This window comes from Anopheles cruzii, chromosome 2 (genome assembly GCF_943734635.1).
Source record: "Anopheles cruzii chromosome 2, idAnoCruzAS_RS32_06, whole genome shotgun sequence".
NCBI lineage: Eukaryota > Metazoa > Arthropoda > Insecta > Diptera > Culicidae > Anopheles > Anopheles cruzii.
Genome location: NC_069144.1, coordinates 52,066,879 through 52,087,759, shown reverse-complemented (window position 1 = coordinate 52,087,759; position 20,881 = coordinate 52,066,879). Strand labels below are relative to the sequence as shown.

At 50.0% G+C, this 20,881-nt stretch overlaps 1 protein-coding gene across 1 annotated transcript in view; it reads right to left on the bottom strand.

The window, feature by feature from the left end:
- Nucleotides 1-766: 766 nt before the first annotated feature.
- Nucleotides 767-20,881, bottom strand: part of LOC128266922 (neural cell adhesion molecule 2-like) — a 35,463-nt gene continuing 15,348 nt past the window's right edge. Inside the window, exons 2-6 of the mRNA XM_053003711.1 lie at nt 18,853-18,998; nt 14,122-14,332; nt 12,173-12,284; nt 10,432-10,607; nt 767-1,107 (exon numbers count right to left, since the gene is read on the bottom strand). Of these exons, the coding sequence (XP_052859671.1) occupies nt 767-1,107; nt 10,432-10,607; nt 12,173-12,284; nt 14,122-14,332; nt 18,853-18,998 (986 nt within the window). The remainder of the gene's footprint in view (nt 1,108-10,431; nt 10,608-12,172; nt 12,285-14,121; nt 14,333-18,852; nt 18,999-20,881) is intronic.

Here is a 20,881-nt window from a genome sequence, read left to right as displayed (position 1 = left end):
CTGGAAGATACCACGGCCGCCGAGCCCACAAAGTGCGGCGGCAGTTCGAATGGCAGAAACAGAGTCTTCATCGTTCCACGAATTCGCGCTCCCAGCGAACGCGAGACCCAAGCTCGAAACCAACTCCAATTAGATTCAACAAACTGCCTCTCGGCGATTCCACTTACGGTCGATTACCTTCGAACAATGCCAGTGTCACTGATTGATTTTGAGCCATTCCTTGGTAATACGGTCGCGGGAAGGTGTCCTCGTCGCTCCTGTCGTATTCGATGTACCAGTTCAAAAGAAACCGATAAAGCGAGTCCTCGCACGGGCAGCACACAGCTCGGATTATCCTCGGCTTGTGCTGGCCGACTATTTCCCAGACGTGATCTTAAGCAACAATTAAGAGAGATGGTTTACAGTAAATCGCAGGTTGCAGGTTACTCTGCCTAATTCTCGGTGCTCCAATTCTCGAACAAGCAACAACATACGACACTGTTGCTTGAACGCAATTCAAACTCGCTGCAAGCCAAGTGACGCATTCCCTGTGCGACGATATGGTCCATCGCTTCGCCTCAAGGGACTCATTGGAGCCATGCCGGTTGCCGCACAGCACTGGTGGTGACCAGCGAACGGTTTCATTCCCTAAATCGCCCGTAAAGATTAACCCTACACAGTTTAATGCTAGAAAACCTGTACAAAATATTTATACTTATGTCTAGTCCGCCAACGGTGCACTCGCTCATAGCTGCCGCACGACGACGACGACGACGTTCGGCTACCTTTAAACCACATCGAACAGTTTAATGCTTTTGCTGAAGAAGGTCTGAACGGAGAGTAGAAGGGCAATTAGTATACAGAGTAGCGGGGAGGCGTGTCGCAGGGAGGGGAGGGACCGTCCTCCGTGCCGGACCACTCCGGTCCGGTACCCCGGCACGGAGGCCGCCGGTGCAGGGATCCAGCGAAGCAGCGCCGTCAGGATGAGGCTGACCGTCGTCCAGGCTGGAAGCATTCCACACAAAACCACACACAGGCCGGACGTCGCCGTTGTCGCTGTTGCCGCCCGGGATCCGGATGTGGCGGTCGGATTTTTGTGCGGCACCTGCATCGCCTCCGGTTTTTCACCTGCAATTGAAACGAGTGGAAAAGAGAAAAAAAAACACAGGATGATGACCTGGCGCAAAGGAACGGGGAGTTGTGGAGCCAAACGGTGCCGGAAGCAAACACATGAGCTGGCCAGAAAATCGAGCCCTCAGACTCGTTACTGTCGAACCGTAGCCCACAGAGTATCCACACGTCACCGACTCGCATCGGATGATGGCTGACGTGGTGAAGTTTAAAACGCTGACGAAACCCCCGAAACCCGAAACTTCCTCTACGGATGGCATCATTTTTGGAGAAGTGATTTATTGTTATGGAAATATGTGTATGCGTTGGACAGAAGGGTGTGTGTGTGTGTTTAGTGCCGAAATGGCCCCAAGCGATTGGTGTCGAAATGGTGCTGCGGTCGGAAAGTAACCATACACCAGTCAACATATTGGATTGAAAAACACGGAACTCCCGTGCGATTCGACGGCAGACCCGGTACGTTTCAGCGGTAGGAACGTTCACGAAAAACGATGACAACCAGCTGTTAGGGCAAGCTTTTAAAGATAGGTATCCGTTCCGCTTCTCGGATCGTCGATTAATAACTGAAAGCTTCACTAAATGTGGAGTTCGTTGCTGAAGTTTGATCCTTCAACCGTACAGCATCGGCAGCGCAGTGGATTGGAAACTGATTTCTGCATCCTGGCAGTGGCCGAAGCAACCAAAGGGACCACGTATAGGCCTTATTTAAAAATGGCTGACTAATTAATTATTATTTAGGCAACGCACAGTGCAGAAGTTGAATGCATTCAACAAAATCAGTACGAGAAATTATTGTTCAGAATAACATTTTTGATAATATTGCATACTTCCAGGCGTAATGAGCTTAAAGGTTTTGGTCGCGGTATACTGTTTGTTTTGGTATGTTGGATATGTTTTTACCAAAGCTTACCACCTTCATGTAAATTTGTGAATAAACTTTTTACTGAATCAATCTTCGTATTTGTTCGGTTGTGATGCCGATCGGGAATTTTTGGCCAGGGTTCGTCGTCCGGCATTCCGGCTACGATCAAAGGTGGCATTTGGAGACCAACTGAAGCGCTTCTCGTTTTTGAAATATTGAAACCCCGACAGTGACCCTGAGAACGGTGTACTCCGCGTTATGAAGAACTTACGACAACCAATCCTCATCTCATGGAACTCATTTGAGCTGTTTGGACAACAAAAAAAAGGACCGCACCTAAGGGTGCTACATTCTCGACACAAAAGTCCAAAAGAAAGATAAGCTTTTCACACTTTGCTTGCAAACAATCAGTCCCGTGAAGGAGGGTTTGGGCGGGTCATCAACCCATTGTTCGGTAAGGTGCTTATGCTGGACATGAACCAGGTTTTTTTTCCATCATTCATCATCCGGAATTTCGAAAAAAAATTCGGGCTTTTCGAAGCGACGACAGGGTTAGGGTTCGGGTTGGGATTTTCTCACTTTTTCTTTTCCGATAAAAATACCGGCAATAAAGCGGAGGGGGCGGTAGTGGCAGGCAGTGCTCAAGACATTCATCAATTTTGACTCCCGGACACACACCAACACGCTACACGGGTGTTTCGCCCTTGCTTCGCCTTATGCTGCTGCTGTTTATTGTGCGTGGTGGTTGCCCTTTTTCCGCCTCGTAGTTTATTGGTTTTCGGTCAAATCAAAACAAAGGTTGGGATAAAGTCATCAGGGTGGGTGCTTGAAAAAAAAAAATGGACTCCATTGGGTGCGATACACGTGGAGGTAAGCCGGCCCAGAAAGGTGTGAAAATGTCGTAGCCGCCGCCGCCAAACACGTTTGACGAAGATTGATTTCTTTGGGCGTCGGTCCAACGAGGTCAGTACAGCAAGGCTCAGCGCTTAGTTCAAGCGTGAAGATATGACTAACAAGCGTTTCACCGCAGGGTGGGTCGCAGAGACATTTAGATTGATTTGTACTTTGTCCGCTCCTGGCCGCTAGTTGCGCCGAAAGGTGTACAGTAAACATGCCAAATTGCCTAACTGGAAACCGCTTTTCGTTCGTTACGGGCCACCTTTGACAGTCGCTGTCGTTATGGTGGCCTTCGTAAGCCCTTCGGGAAGAGCTAGAATACATTTCATGTGACGGAAAGTTTTCCAATGCTTTTGGCGAGAATCCTTTTAGGCAAGTGTAGCCCGTCCCGTAAAGGTGTGGCGGACACGATGAAATTCGACCTTTCCTTCCTGAGAGAGCGGTGTAAGGCCTTTCAAAAGTCCTTTTGCTGTCCCGTTGGGCCGACCCAACCCATAACTTGACCGGAAGTATGACACGCAGCTACCTACCATCAGCCGGCAAGAAATGGAAACTAACTTTTTGCAATTGTTCGGTCGCTCACTGTGCACCGGAAGCCTCCCAAGGGGCGCAACATTTGCATAAAAAGGGTTTACTGACGCGGGCCTACGGCTATCGCTTACGCCGAGGTTAACACCCCTAGGTTTTACACCTGTACTCCGTGAATGGTGCAGCATATTGCAGGTGAAGGTGATAAAAAAATCGTCCTGACAACCCTCGGTTTTAAGGCTCCTTCGGGGATAGAAGAAACGTTCCTGTGGGTTGCCGACGCCAGCCGGCGGCGGTGTAATATCGTTACAGAATACGCACTCGAACTCGGCAAGAACTTCAGCCACAGCGACACAAATTCTCTCCGTTTCTCGGTACTCTGTGGCAAAGAACCGAAACTTTTACACGCTCTTCAACTTCCTAACCCAATCCCGGGTTGGGGTTTACTTCGCGACCCCCACGGCCAAACGGTTCAGTGCCTCGGCTACACTGGTGTCACTTCACGGTGCAACTATCATCACATCACATGTATCGCACGCCAAACTGCCGCCGCCGCAAACGGGCTGCCAGAAGCCGTCAGCCCGTGAAAGATCTACGAGCGACGCCCGCCCCAGGACGATGCTCGGCGCTCGGCTGGTTGGCCCTGAAGTACGTACGGCTCCTACGCGCTCCTTGGCTGTCCTCCTCGGCACGAGCAGAAACATTGATAAAACTTTCTACTCGATTCAATTCACAGTTCAGTGGCTGGCGGGGTTGCTCGAATGGACCACTGAACCGGCGGAAAAAGGATTACTCCTCTCGCCAATTTAACGTTTCTTTCAGGAGCAAGGAAAAGAAACGAAATCCAACAAACTTTCCAGAAAGTTTTCTGTTTTTTTTTCTTCTTCCTTTTATCGTTCGATTCCGACCAACGGCTAAAGGTTTAAAAGGACACACACATTTTCCGTCTTCGGTACTGCACGTCAATGCGCCAAACTATTTCAATCAAAACGGAACGCGGATCCCCAAACACCGTCCCCGGAGAGCTGGTACTGGTACTGGTTTGAAATTGTGTTCTTTTGCCAAAAAACAACGACCGAAAAAAAGGTGCTCTCGACCCCCAAACTGTTTGCAGTTTGCAGAGCTCACATGCGCATCATCCGGCGGCGTCGGAAGTAATTAAATAAACTTCATGAACTTCCGGAGACGGTTGGCGCGCAGAAAGTAAATCAATTATAACAAAACTATCTCCACACAAACATCCTTCGCTTGCAAACGGGCGCAAATGACGGGAGGTAGCGGGACTGAGGCCGTCTCGTGGCACTCGTCCTCGGTGGCGTGCGGAATTAAATCGTAAAATAACTTTCACACAGTGCAACACACCCAAGAAAAAAAAACGCGGCGGTGGCTGCGGCGGCAAAAGACGTTAAACTTTCCATAAATTATGAGCCCAGCCCGGCCCGGCCCAACTGATCATCTCGCGAACTAGCTGCGATCTGCGCGTCCCGGCCCGGCCGGACCGGTGGCGTGTGCGGTGGCGGTCTGCACGCTCCTTCCGGGGCGCGAGAGAGAGACGATGTTACACAATAGTTTTCCCAAGCACGTCCGGCAAATTTTGCAGCCAAAAGATAACTTCCGGACCCGGCCAGCTCTCCCCGGGCCCCAAATCTCGACCCCGCGCAACCGGCCACCGTGCGTGCGCGTGGCCAACGGACCGTGCATTCCGCAGCTTTTAACTGGCCGATAGACCCGTTTCACGTCTCATCGACGTGACTTTGGTTGCAGTTTCAAAACGGACTTCTTTTTTTTATTTTCGTTCCCACTCGTCGTCCACTAACGGGGGAGAGATAGAGAGAATTAGTGTGTGTGTGTGAGAGAGGGAGCGAGAGAGAGAGGGCTGCGGCAAACGGATCCGCAGTTCCAGCCGGTATGGACGGTATGGACGCTTTCGTAAAGTTGGTCGCGATTTTTACCGCGAGCGCCTCCAATTTATGGCCGCCACCGCCGCCGCCGCCGCCGTGTAACGGTATTTGTTTCCGGCGATAAAACTTACTCTTGAACAAACCAGCCTGGCGCCCGGCGACTGGCCCGGCGCCAGGGACATCACCCGACCGCCCTGCGTGGGAAAAAGCGGGCCAGAATTTCCAACCAGCTTTCCGTGTGCCATTACGCAGCCAGTTATCGTGCGGTAACTTCGGCACGAGTGCTGAAAGGCTTAGCAAACTCGCGACCCACATCCTGAAAATTACCGCTCCGAGCATCGAGTGTTGGACCGGTGGACTTGTGGATACCCTGCCCGAGCCTGGCGGCTGTGTGTGGCGGAATGTTACAAAGTTCAACGGCGCATAAATAGGGGTTCTTCCTGTGAAATCGATCAGAATAGATCTATTTTTTTCCAGGACGCATATGTACGAAACTGTACGAACCGACAGCGGTCTGTCACGTGAGCCGTGCAGAACCACGAGCAGAACCATACATACAGAATACAAACTCTATTAACACTTTCCGGCTCGATTGTTTTTCTCTTCCTTTTGCCTGTCGCCATTGGACCGAAACAAGATTTAAAGAACCAAAAGAACTTTGGAACAAAATTTGTCATTGAAGTTCCTGTTCCGAGATCTGCGCTCGTTCCCAGGCGCCATTACTTCTATTTGTTTCAATGAAGTTAGCCTTGTTAGTGTGATGAGCGCAAAATTTCTATTCCTATTATCTCAACATTGTCACTCTATGCTTGAAGTAACCGCTGGCAAGAAACTGCCCTACCCTGGATGCGGACGGCGACGGCGTAAACTCCAGATCTCGTTCAAGTCCAGAGCAATACAATTATCGTAAACATCAAACCAACCGCCAGAAGTTAAGCCCAAGAATCACAACCGGACCCGCGCGATCCGGCGTACCATTTGGAGAGTGAACTTAATTTTACATAATTCCACAAATGAATGTTTATTTGCCAAAGGTTCCGTTACGTTGGCTAGTGGAGTTCGATGGAAATGGCAAGCGACTCGTGCCGCGCGTTGTTGGCTTACTGTGGAGCGGTTTATGAGGTGCTGCAGATATTTAACTGAGCGGTCCTTCCTGTCCTGACTGGAAACAGGTCCTGACTTGTCGTTTGCCAGCTGGTCCACCCGTTATGCGAAAGCACTAGCAGCCGCCGAGAGCCCAAGGGCATCCGTGGAACGTTCACCCAGCACCCGGCGGACGGAATGGATTGAAATTTATTTAATGAAAATGTTTACTTTTTTACTGCCATTTGCCTTTCGACCGGCGAACCTGCGGGACGAAACGCAAGACCGTATCGCCCCACGAGTCACCGGTCAAGCTAACTTGCGACGGCAGGTCCGGAACCGTCCGTCAATTGGTGGCCACAGGGTGGGCGTAAAAATCCGCTCAAAAAAAAAACGGAACTCTCCGAAGAATGTGGACGAATCCATCACAGTTGTCAGGGCCGTGTGTAAGAGTCTTTGGCAGCGATGGGAACACCGGGAAACGGTGCGGTGCAAAGTGCGATAACTCGACGCTAAAACGGATCCACTTTGGCCGCGGACCAACGGTGGTGGCGAGGGCCGTCGTCGGGGTGCGGCAAAAAGCGGCTCTCCCAGTTTTTGTGCGCCACACCCCAAAATGTGCGCCTTGCAAATGAATGCTTAATGCAGTTTTGCCTTCACCGGCGCACCGGCGGAGCGCCGTGGAAGTAAAGTGCACCGCTGCGGATGACACTTTTCGAAACGACGAACCATCATAAAATAAATCATTGGATACGGGCACCACCGACCACGGACCCGACGCGCTGCCACGGGAACGGTTGCGGCTGCTCCGGGTTTGCTTCAATCGCTCGAGCCCGGTGCCTGATGAAGCGCAAATCAAGGGCGACATTTTATGTGGTTCCATCATGACGGGCCCTGAGTGGCCCACGGTTATGCGCTCCACTTTTTTGCGCTTCACCATTCAACTTCAACCGTGCCATGCTCCGGCACTGCGGTGACTTTGACGGTGATGTCCAAGAATGTGGCAAAGTCCCGTCCCGGGCGAAGTTGCTTTGAACTTGATTCTCCGTATTTGCGTCTTATCCTTCGATCGAACCGGCTAGCGTTGGAGTATGTCTCCGGAAGGATCTGGTGCTTTGTTGTAGTTTGTTGTGGTGGACTATTTTCCATAAAATTTGCTCATGCATGGCGGAGATGCTCACAAAAAATAATAAACATTAGTTTATAGTGTGCTTAACAACAATTAGTTTGTTTTTTCGTAATAACTTTACCGCTGGGAATCGATGGGAATATTCAACACATCCAAGGTTTTGAAAGAAGTTAGCTTCGATGTAAGTTAATGATGTAAAGATAGTAATTCCTGCAGTTGGGTTTTCATTGCTGTCCCAATGGTTGATACAGAGAAATAAATAGAGAGATACAGTGTTATAAATAAATAAATAAATAGAACAGTGACATGTGTGCAGTAGTGGTCGACGATCGTGGAACAATTCATTAAAGCATTAATCTCAACAAGAACTCAAAAAGTTATGATTTAACAGGTAAATTCTTTGAAATGCTTAGAAATGCTCTGTTTGATTACTTCAAAAAAATGTTTTTGGTGTTTGCTGCACTATATTGATTTTTTGTAATAAAAGTCATATCATTTTCGAAAACTAAATAGATAAATAAATAGATAAATAAATAAAAAAATAAAATAAAATAAACAAATCAATAAACAAATAAAAAAAAAATAAATAAAAAAAAGGAAATAAATAAACAAATAAATGATCAACCCCATATAAATTTATTAAATATGTGTTTCATGGTCCTTAATAAACGTTACCGGTCGTTACTTTCGAGGGGGAGATAACGTTCGTAACTATTGTCACATAGACCGTGGAGCGGTCATACAGTTTAAACTGACTATCAACCATCAGCACGCGGTTACTATTAAGTGGATGTAGTCTCAACGAGTGTTCTAAGGCCCAAATGAGTGTGAAAGGTTTGATGACTCAGTACTTCAACTTCCAACAGCAACGTCAACCATTTTTTCCCCAACTTTCCTTTGGTGACATATTTACTGCCACCATAAATCGCAGCGCTGAACAAAAAATCAAAGGAACACGAAGCGCGCAAGAGAGTATGATAAATGCATCTAATGAAATTCATTTCCTTGCACTTCCGCCGACGACCGATCGACCGCGGGTTGGCGTGTGCAAGCGGGCAAATGTGTAACCTATTTCCTGTCCATCGTCACGATGAGCAACTTTTGTCGGCCCAGCCCGAAAACCGCAACTTCAAGCCGCAACCCCGAGCCGCAGCCGACACAGAACGATGGGCAGGAAATGGCAAACGAATCATAAAATAAGAGCCGCTACCGGCCTACCCGCTGAAAGTAATGCCCTCGGGAAGGCTCGCCTCGGGGTCGTTCGTGTAAAGTAACTCGCTAGGCACTATCACGCTCGATACCGGTGTTGGGCCATCCCGTTTGAGGTTTCCAACGTTATTATACAAAAAAAGCAACTCCAGAGAGTTATTGCTTTTTATGATCATATTCCCCGCCCCCGACTGGTGGGTGCCGGTCACCACCCCACAAGGAAGCCAATTATGCCGGAGACCGTGGTACCGAAATCATGCTCGCGGAATCATACCGATGGCCGGCCGGGAACACCCTCCCCCACCCAAAAGCAGATCGTTTTCCGGCGTGAGGCACAAGTAATGTTTCACTTTCTTAACTTTGGGCATTGCCGGGAAAAAAATTGTCCCTGCCGCCCCGGGGTGGAATGTGCCGGAAAAAGTTTCGATTCCCACGCCGACGGTTCAGGGTGCGGCTCGGCCGGTCGGACCGGCCGGAATGGCCACTCATTGTCGCCCGGTTTGTTTACCGGTTTGGGCGTTAAAGTGGCCCGCCGAGTTCATAAATAAAGTTTTCCATTCCCGTTCTATGGCCGAATTTTGAATAATACACACCCGATGCCCGATCGCCTGCGGCCCGAGGGCTTCCGATCTGCCGTGCTCCGTCCTGCCGAGCCGAGCCGGAATGGCGGAGGGTCAAAAGTTTCGCCGGCCACTTGCCGAACACCGCAAAACGGGTCCCCGCATGTCGCCGGCCGGCCAGCCGGCGCAGGATTCCCGGCACAGTGTTTCAACGTACCATTTTTGGGGCCTATTTCGGGTTTCGGGCTTGCCGCTGCTTCTTCTTCTGCTTCTCCCACCAACCCCCTCGCGCTCATGCCCCGGCCCAGGCGCTGCTAGGTGAATGTCAGTCTCTTTTGGCGACGGAAGTGAAAGGAAATTAAATTTCTTTCCCATGTTGGTGCCCGCCCGCCTTCGTTGGCATTTTTGTAGACCGCGCCACCCACCCAAGGCTTGGCCGGGCGGCGGTTGAAGCTATGTGAACAAGAAAATTGTATATTTATTTCCCTGACCACCCACCTGACACACACACACAGCCCCCGACCAGGCCATCGGGCCCCGCCAAAATGTTGCCCCAAAATATCCTTTCCCGGCCAAAAAGGGACCAACCGAAGGAATAAACTTGTGCCAGCACAACCCTCACGGTGTGTGTGTGCCGACAGAAGTATGGTTAGCGCTCGCCCCAAGATCCTGCTGCCCGCCACGGAACACCCCTTGCTCCCCCACCGCATCGGGTACGAACGGAACATATGTTATTGCACTGCTCATATTTCACAAAGTGTCCGATAATGATGCATTGCAGTGGTGGCCCCGGGGCCAGTTGCTCCGTTCCAGCCCGGGCAGCACGAGGTCCGGGTGGTGCTCGCCGACTTGCGGCAAGCTGGTGCCCCCCCGGCTTTTCCGGCCGCCGTCGGGGATAGGCGAATTTATGAATTTTCTTGCTCCGGACTTTGGACGCTCGGTGGCGAACCCGAAACCCGATCGTGTTTTTTTTTCTCCTTGTGTAGAACCGTTTTTCGGAGTCCGAGAGCCGAAGCGTTTCGGCCTTCGGTGGTCGGGCGGCAGCTGCTGGCGATGTGCTGCAAAATGCACCGCATCACCGCACCGGGAGAACCGGGAAATTGGGAACAGGATGACGGGGGGTAGCATAAACAGTAATCTCACCGAACTCACCTTTCAGCACGTGCACGTAGACGCTGGACTGGCGGGCGTTGGCCGGGGCGCAGGTGTAGTTGCCACCGTGCCGGGCCGTCGCGTTCCGCACCGTCAGGATGCTGGAGGTGAGCTTGCTGCTCGACACCGACACGCCATCCTCCTGGTCGTAGTTCACCATCCGGTCCTCGTGGTACCTGGTACCGGCAAACCGCGACGGCCAATCCGACAAGAGACGAGAAGGTGAGAAAGTGCAAACAACATTAGCGAAAGCGCGGCCCTGAGTGGAATGAAGTGGAAAAGGATTGAAATTTGATACCGCCGCCCCATAAATCGTTCCATCGAAGGCGCACATATTGCCTTCTGTCTCAATCCATCGGGCCCCAGACTTAAAGCCACCCACCGGTCCATAAATGGCCCCCCGTTAAAAAAAACGGAAGTCCTCCTCCCGCCAGCCGCGGAAACAAATGGAACCGGTTGGTCAAGAAGTTGGACGTTAACAAACAAATTGAAACGAAATGTTTCGGTTGTGCCGGCGTGGCGTGGCCTGGTTAAATTTATGATGAAGATAAATTTGCTTTAATGGAGTTGTAATCGCAGAGGGCCGGGCAGCGGCCCCGGAAAACAATTCACTTTTCGGGCCTTCGGGCCGGCTCGTTTCTCGTGAAACATAAATCATCTCACGGAACGGCCCAATAAACGGGCCCCGTCTTTATTTTCAAAGTCCACACGGGTCGGCCACGTGGACCGGTGGGAGTTGGAAGCCGGAACCGGGACCGGGACCGGGTCGGTCCCGGGTAGCCGGCAGAAGCAAGCGTCGAGGATGTTGCTGTCAAGAATTAGCGCGCATCACCGACGCTCGGAATGTGCTCGAGTTCCTTGGCTTGGTTTGGACCCAACCGCGTACTTTTGCCAGGCCGCGTGCTTCATTCATCATTCCGTGTCCGTGGCTTTGATGTGAGCTCGACGCCAACAGGCGCTCGGAATCGGAATGAATTGTTTGTAAAAAATTACTCAAAAGCCACGCAGATGGATAATCGTTCGCTGAAGCGATTCCTCAAAAGTGCGATTTTTCAGATCCGTTTGAAGCGAAACTTTCACGCTCCCCAATTCGCCGATCGTCATAAATTGGAATTCCTGGCGTCCGGGCGAAGCGTGTAATAGCTTTGGGGCATTCTCTGGAACCGACGGGCTTCGATCGGATTGCTTCAACACGTGCGCGCCATCGACGCTGAAATGGAAAATAATTGCAAACGCTTTGTCGGTGTCCTCACAGGACTCACCGAGCCATGGAGACCGAGCTCTCAACGCCCGGAAGTCCGATCGCGAGTGTAACCATCTCGCGATCATACGGGACAGCACCCTTCGATGACAGGACCGCGCGAGGACCACAACCGTTTCATCTTTTGCCACATCAAACGGGGCTGCCAGGGATCATAAATTGCTTCGCCCTACAAACGACGTTTGGGGCGCGAAAGTCATCGACCAGCCACCCACCTCCCCCCACCAGACATGTTGCCCGGATCCCACTTGACGGATATTTATTTATTTCGTTTCATCACGACCGCGCTTCCTTATTTGTGTCATTCTTTCGCTCTCACTCTCTCTCCCTCTCTCTGTTGTTGTGGTCGTCCTGCGGTGCGGTGCGCCACCAATATTTCGTGCGGTTATAAATCTTTCATAACCGATCCGACGGGGCCCCGGGAACCACAACCGCACGTCCGGTACACAAATACACACACACACACACTTGGATACTTACCAAAAGACATACAGCGGACTTTCGGTGGCACGTTTCAGTTTGCATTCCAGCCGCAGTGTTGATCCTTCGTCTATATGCAAATCGGGCGCTTCGAGAATTTCTGCTACCGCCTCTGCCGGGAGCGGAATGTGGATGGGAGGAGAAGAACAAGAAAATAATGGAAGATGACGTCCGGAATGAGTGTCCCGAAGCCGCACGGCCAGCAGCGCTGCACTCGTGCTGCGCCAACCTCGGGTGTCCCGGGTACTACGCGGTCCAACAATGGCCGACGCTCGTGTTTATTTGCAACCCCCGGAACATATCTGACCGCCAATTAGTTGCCAACTCTGGCTTGTTCGTTATATTTGCTGCCATATATGAAGCTTGGTCTTTCAACGGTTACCGCGGTGCCGAGTCCTGCTTGGTGGAGTTGACAGATGGTCTGCCAGCGGGCCGTGCAAGCCACGGGGCAGTTGATCCGAGGATCACAAAGAAACAACAACTGCTCATGTATTCAGTGAATACGAAGTTACAACAATTGCCCTTTTATAAAGTCAATATAATTGGTTTGCAATAAATATTTACGTACAAGAGTCCCTTCAATTAATTTCCTTTCTTTTCGTTGCGTTGAATGATCAAGAGAATGGTTTTCCGAGTAGCTAAACAGAGTAGAGCTGGTAACTAAAAATATTGAACACTATTCGAATGGCTATCATTTATTTATGTTTTAATTATCTTGTGGTGACCAGATCGAACACGAAATAAACATTCTACTCTACTCACTTTTTAACTCGGTTTGTTTGGAATATTTAAGAGCAGCTGCTCCTAGTCTAATGCTTTTTCAAATATTTTTACTCTGTTACGGTTTTTTTTTCACTCTTCTTCTTTTGGGGGGTTCTTTCTCTTTCAAACGCATCCAATTTCTTGCAAATCAGTTGACAGATTGAAGTTATGGAAAGTTATGCGCCGTTATGTGTCAGTAGGTTTAGTATCCGTGTTACAAACAAAAAACAAAGGAACATAGAGCAAATATTAAAATTTGTTTAAAACTTGGTAATTATGGTAAGTGTAGGATAGAGTGTTGTTGGAGTAGAGCAAAAGTTTTCGTGTGATATAAGCGAAGTCAAAAATAAACAAACATTGAAGAATAAAGACAATGCTGCCCAATTTTGATGATTCGAAGGATTTAATGAACAAGAAATTCATTCCTGAAAGTGAGACGGTCAACGGAGAATACTATTTGAGAGTTTACTGAAACGATTATCATAGCCTAAGCTCAAACTGGCCATGGATAATTCAAGCTATTTACAGGAATTCAAACTATTTTTCTAACTAACAAGCATGGCACCTTTTTTTATTTTTTTATAAAATCTCGCTATCTAAATGACATACTATGACATAAATGATTGCTTTCGTTACGAGTCTTGGCAACTGTTGGACCATGTAGTATCGTTTCTTCTATCTCTGTTTCTTTATTTCTCTCCCAGTTGCGTCCGGTGGTACTATTTTTGGGCCATGTTTCGGCCAGCGAATACCAATGTTGGTGAAATTCAAAGCATTCCGGCGAATTCCCGCCACACACAGACACACACAGCACCAAAACGCATAGGATCAGATGCACGGGCGCTATCGAAAATGGTGTTGGAATTTTCACCTCCGCCCTCGGTAACTACCGGCGTCTATGGTCAGAGCCGAAAAGTGTCACGAGTTTTCTACGTTCTTTGCCTCGGGAGTGAGCGGGAGAGCGAGCGAGGTTGAAAAAATATTCCCCGGTGGCTAATAATTCATCACGAATTAACATATAAATTACATTCCTCCCCCAACGCAAGGTACGCGACGCAGCAGGAGCAGCGGCCATCACATGGCACCTCTCGACCCGACGGGCCGGCTCCGAGATTGCAGATAACGTCCCCGCTCCCCAACACAAGGTAACCGGCGTCGGCCCGGACGGGGCGGCCCCCATTACTTACCGACGATCCTAAGCTCGATGAATATCGACTGGGGTGGATGTGTGGAGATTTGGCACTCGTAAAGTCCTTCGTCCTCCTTGCGAGCGTTCTTTATCCGGAGCGCCCAGTTGCCGAGGTGGCGCGTGTGCTCCACCAGGAACCGGTCGTCGCTGCTGTACGTCGATAGGCCGACCGTCAGCAGCTGGTAGTCTTTCCGGCGGAACCAGGACACCTGCCAAAAACAAGGGAAAAAAACAAAAACAAGACGGCAAAAGCCGGGCGAAAACTCGATCAAGCTTGGTTGTATCAATTACGAAAGAATGGGGCGATGCAACCCCGAGCGGGGCGGTGATCGGAAACAGGTAATGAAATCAGAGCCTTCTGAACGAACGAAGACTTGGTGCGGAACAGAGTGGAGTAAAAATTTAATTGTACCGTCGTTGTGTCGGCTGCCGGCTTCGCGAAAGGCTTACCGATGGCGACGGCCCACCAAGAAGAGCACATTGGCCTCCTCAACGCGTTCAACGGGAGGTGCCTCCTTACCGGGGCAAGAAGGTCACCGAAGAGGTTGCTGCCACCGCCACTGAACAATGTTTCCCCCGAGGGTTTCCGGCCGGCCGGGCGGCCCGGGTTGTCGCAGTGTCGGATAAAATTTCAATTAGCAATAAATTCTTAAATTTTCACTTGTTGTAATTGCTGCCACCGGCTCTGGGCCGGTTTTTGGCCTCGTCGGGTGAGGCCAGAAAAGAGCCCTCAATCCTCACGGCCACCAAAGTTGGAACCCCTTCAGAAGTGAGACGGTGCGATTTGCGGCAAAAAATCGGCCAATCGGCTGTGGGAAAGGCTGTGTTTGCGGCCTCGTTTGCATTCGAAGATGTAAAGATGTGGCCGTGATTTTAGCCGGTACACCCGGACCCGGGAGTACATTCGGGGATCGGGTGCGTGAACACAAATTTTGCGCCGCCTAAAAGCTTCCTAAAATGGCAAAGTAGCTAAATGGAAGCTCCCACTGACAGTGGCCTTTAATGGTTTTTTGGCGCGTGATGCCGAAAAAAGAACCGAAAGTTTTTCCCTTTTTCCCCATCATTCTGTTTGTCCATCAAGCGATGGCGAAGGTCAAAAGGACCTTCCGCCGGAATGCGAGAGTTTCAAGAACAGGGCCAACTTTCAACGCCGATGCCAACGGTACACTTTCGCGAATCGACACGAATCCGAAGCGGTGTTTCCAAAAATAATAATTACACAAAAATACTTTTTCCGCGACTTTTTCCCAACACAATGCAAAAGCCGTAATGGTGCCCGAGAGGTTACAAGGCGCAAGAAAAAGAATTGGAGCTTCACAAATAATAAGAAAATATCATGGCGCATTTTGGGCGGCGCGGAAAAGGTCGTCCTCGGCAACCGAAAGGAACTACGGCCAAGCACAGCGCAGGGCAGCGAAGTGAGCACCGTTCCGAGTGGTTTCGATGGCGCTGACGTGGTTTTTTGGCCTTGATGACCCATAAAAGGCAAACCGGCGGAACCGAACGGGATACCCGGATACCTTCACGACATCGATCCACTGTATGGCCGCCGCCACCAGCTAGGACGTGTTGGAAAACATTTTTCCTTCGAAACCCGACCGACCCGACCAGGGGGCCAGGTTTATTTATTTCCACGCCAGGAGATTTCGTCCCTCGTGCTGGTCTCTGGTGACCGGCCCCCTCTCTCTCTCTGTCTCTGTGCGCCACGAGCTGACACGAGTGGATTCGTGGTAAAATCCAATCTGCTGCTCACCGTGTACACCACTCATAGCGGACGAGGATGCTGAGGATTTGGCCGGTCGAGTGTTCCGTCCGATCCTAAACAGAGCGCCCTCCGGTTTATTCAAGGCAAACGTCATAATAGTGCAAGTGCTCTTTAGAGTTTTCATCTTTATTATTATATCTTCCGCCCGTGGCCCGGAAATCGATCCCTCCCAAACCACAGCGGGACGGTATCATCAGCTCTCTGGACAGTCCGCGAAATGAAGTCCGCGTTCCGTGGCGGGGGAGAGCGATGCAGCATAAAGCGGATTGCTATTGTTTCGCCCGGCACACGATGTCCGTGGCGGGCTGTTTGCTTAACCTTTTGCACTGTTTGTTTTTCTTAATGCCACCATGCTCCGTTCGATGCCAATCCCGTTGGCTGACATGCTTTTGGGGCTGAGCAGGAAAGGAACTGCTTCCGCCACCGCCGCCGCACCGGGACAATGAATTATTATTGGAAAACCTCAGCTCAGCGTTGAATATTTAGTGCGGACGGATTTGTTCCGCTTGTGTTCCGAGCATTCCCGTTTCCATTTTCCCGACGCTCAGCTGATCGACCAAATAACCCGTTCCCGGACACGGGGTATTAAAAATGAAAACAACCGAAGCCCGTGCCCGAGGCCACCTTACTATAAGGGGCACCATATGGCGATCGAGGAACAGTTTCTCAAATATTTTTTTTTCCCCCATTTTCGTACGGGAAAACAAGCTCCGGAAGAGCGAAAGCACGACAGAGTTCCGGGACAGCCACAGTCAGGAGATCAAATGAAGATAAATTGAATTTTCCATCACGGCCATCACCGTTTTCCCCGGGCCGGGTGTATTATTTTATTAGCACTTTTTCGACGGTAACCATACCATGGCCGACCCGAGCCGACCCAACCCGACTGTGAACTAAGGGTCGATAAGCTACGGTACGGGCACGTACTTGAAACGAGAAACTCCAGCCCCCGGGGTGGAGTTAATTTGGCACAGCAATCGGTCGATCGGGCGAACCAGCAGCGCAGCTGGAAGCGCAACAACCCAATTACGTGTGTACTCTAGGACATTAAATTAACATATTACCCAGCGAAGGAACCCCAAAGGGCACCGGCGCTCGGTTTCGTGTTGCTGATAACATAAATTAATCTCATTCTTATGATGCAAAGTTTGAAATTAGATTTGTCTACGTTTGCACCGTCACCGTACCGTCGAACGTGGGTGTGCACGTGAGTCCAAACTCGCACTCCGCACATCAGGACGGGTCGCTCGGTCGGTCTACCATTAATCACCTCTACACTCTCTCTACTCTCGCACCGGGGTTCCGAATGCATTGGACTGCTTGCCCAACTGCAGCAACACCCGACGCAACTTAATTAAAAGCAACCGATAACGTCACCTTCGTCGTCGGCGTCGCCGTCGCCGCCGTCGTCGTTATGTCCTTCGCGCCGGTAGACAGCTGTCCGGAAGTCGGAAAAGAAAATTAATTTATCAACCGGCTCTTTTATTTGGAACCTCACAAAAATGCAATCCTCCGACCCGGGTTGCACATACTCGGGGTCGGGCCAGGAACGGAAGGTGAGGTGGCGTAGATGGTAAGAAAATACCTTTGGGGCGAACCGGCAACCGGTTCCGAGGAAAACTAGCGATCGTGTTGCGGCAAACTTTTGCCGTGTGTGGAATTCCCAAGAGCTGTACGAATATCTTCATCTTTCCGTCGCACTTCGCTAATGCTTATAATCGCACAAATTGGATGTAGAATTAGCAATGAGAGCACATGGTGCATGTTACGTTCGTTGAATATGATTCGCCCATTTGAAAACGAGCACATATCCCATACGTCGGAACCTATTATCAGAAGTTTCCATTCTGGAATAGTATTCTGAGCCACCCAGCAACGGTTCAGACTAAGCCTGAAATTTAAATATCTCGTAAATTTGCGTAACTCTCTTGACGGCTGCCCGTACAGTCCGAGGCGAAACTTCACGCTCAGTCCCGTGGTGGCCACGCGTTGATTTGGTTAAGAACTTTCTTTTGAAGTACCGCTACTAGTGTCCGTCCGTCCGTACGGTGCAAAAAAATCACCGAAAAGACCGCTAGATAATGGGAGATGGGCAAGAAAACCAAAGTTTCCGGACTTGTCGACCGGTCGTTGGATAAGAGCAAAAAACAACATTCGACTAGCCTGGGAGAAACCGGGCAAGCCTTTAGCTTTAACTTGTTCGCTGCGGTCGAGTGTTTTTGAAGCCTTGCCGTTCTTATCGTTTGCAGGTTTTATCGGGTATGGCATCTCGGAGATCTCGGAGAACCACTAAAGCAGCACTGAAACAATAGTGAGCCATATGGTACAGAGAGAGCGAGAGAGAAAGAGAGAGAGAGAGAGAAAAATCTCCGCCCTAAGTTCAATGGATAAGACATGTCGAAAAACCGCCAAGATCAAGATGGGGCAAGGTTTCGGGATGATAAAAAGGCTTACAGGCGAACTGGGCGAAGGTACACCAGCCACCCTGCGTTCTGGTCTGTTAGTCAGAATTATGTTGGCGGACGGAAAATGCAAACCGAGGAACAAGGTAATGTTTACCACGAAGGTCATGAAGTCAGGATGTTGTTTAGCGTCGTGACTTTGTTTTCCTCTCTCCTTGAAAGGGGACCTGAGGTGTTGCTCTTTAATATTTAACAGTTCTACAGTTTTTTTTCCAAGACAGCTATAGGACGAGTTTTAACTTGACATTTGACGTCTGCTCATTGTCTGCTGATCTGATCTGCTGTCTGCGTCTGCTGATCATTGGATCAGTGCCAATTTTTCAACAAATTTTCAACCACTACATGTAATAAAAGGAGCATTTGTCTGCCAAACAGAATAAAAAATTGACGGTCGCCGGAAACGGAAAAAATCATAAGTACAGAAATGCGAAAATGAACCAAATCACCAAATCATAGGAACCAAAGTGAACCGAAGCTTTTCACTAACAAAATACTTACTTACAGTGGCTGGTGTTGTCATGGTGACGCTGCAGGGCAGCACCGCTAGGCCTCCTCGTTGACTAATTACTCTAGTGTTGTTCTTGGTAATAAATTGACTTTGTAATGGACCTAATGAGTTTCTGTGGGCCGCTTTCGCCTCGTTCGAGTCTGAAACGACAGAGAGAGAGAGAGAGAGAAGAGGTGGGTAAAGCGCGGGGAATGAATGGCACGGAATTTCTATTAGGTTTGGCCGCGGCCAACACGGAGAGCGCAGCTTCCAGAATCCCGTCCGGAAGATTAATGAGCCCTGGCGACAGATCGTTTCCGTTGTGGGATTAAAGATATACTCGATTATTATTATTGTTATCGCCCGGGTGGGCTCTTCCCCTCGAGAACCCACACACATACACACACGCACGCCGGATAATGAAGTTTAAATTTTCCTCCCCAACATACACACACGCTGGGAAACCGGATACCAAGCGGTTAATAATGGGTGTGGGTTTGATGCCACCGGAGCGTCCTCTCGGAAGTGCGTTTCACACGACTCGACGGCGGTTTACTTTGCTGAGGTGGTGCCCCGTCACCATCATCGCCATCATCAACGAGATGCTCATCAGCGCGGTGCAATCATAATTAGAAGGTCCTCCAAAGAGAGCTGAACAAGACTTTCCATTTTTTGCTCCCATCGACAACGAATTTCGCCGTCACCCGGCTTGCGTAGGACGTTGACGGCATCACCACCCGTCAGCATTGCGGTTACTCGCTTCCGGTGGGCGTTTTTATTTCTATTTATTTTACAACAATTAAATCACAAAATGTGACGAACAAGCACCATGGTTTTATTTTTGGCAAACGCCCCGGAAGTCTTATTCCGTCAATTTCGGGTCCACCCGGAATGTCAAGCCTAACAGCATAATGACGGCGTACGTTCCAGGGAGCGGCTTACGGGAGTGGGTACGGGAACAAAAGCAGCAGCACCATGATAATGATGATCATCGTGATTGTATTAACATTCATTACAACATTCCTTGGGATCTGCCAAATTTCCGTGCCATTAAGAACGCATCAGTGTCGTCGCGGCCAATGTGTCAGCGCTTTCTCCGTGGCTTTTCGCGGTGCCGATGGAAATGGGAAATTAACTGACTCGAAATGGCAAACACTGCTGACGGCGGAGATGATGATGATGATTATGTTTGTTATGTTACCCGTGGAGTCGAACCACACAGCACAGCTAATTACCGCGCTCTTATTGCTCTCGAACCCGGCGTTTTCGGTACCATTACTTGCCGCTTGGTGCATATCTGGGCACCAGAGAGCCATCACGGTTCCGGTTCGGGTCGTTCTTTATGAGGAGGGGCGACCCCAAATACACATTTCGTGTTAATTAAATTCAATACCATTTCCGAGAGCATTTCGAGCGAACGAGCGAACGACATTGTAAAAGTGAGTCACACATGTCCGCAGGGCCTTCAATTGAATAAGAGAGTGCCACGGTTCGATGGCTCGCTGATAGATGCTTGATTGACGATAACATAGATTCAGTTAATCACGGCCCAATGCCGGTGCTTTCGACGAACCACGGACGAGCAATCGGCTTCCAGCGGGGAATGTACAAGGCAGAAAAGAATGCTGCGCAATGTAACGGGCGAATTGGCCGAGGATCTGGCTGGCGGGTTCCCACACCCACATGGCGCATGGCATGAAATGAGAGCAATCAGTTGTTCCAACAGAGATAACGATGGAAATGGGTTGTGGCGCAACATTCCACCGTGGAACGGAACGACGATTGAGTTTAATTGAGCTGGCTATTATACGGGGCGACGCTTTGCAGTGGTGCCGCCCCCCAACCGGTCCTATCTCACCGAGGAATGTTACCTCTCTGGCACACGGAGCGGCTAGACGAGAAGAAAGGACGAACAGCGCGCGCACGGTGTTGGAAGACAAATATGGCGCGGCGTTAAGGTAAACGTTCAGAGCATTCCCGGTGCATTCGAATGAATGTTTAATCAATTCCCCAGCTCCCGGCCGTTCGGTTTGCACATCATCAG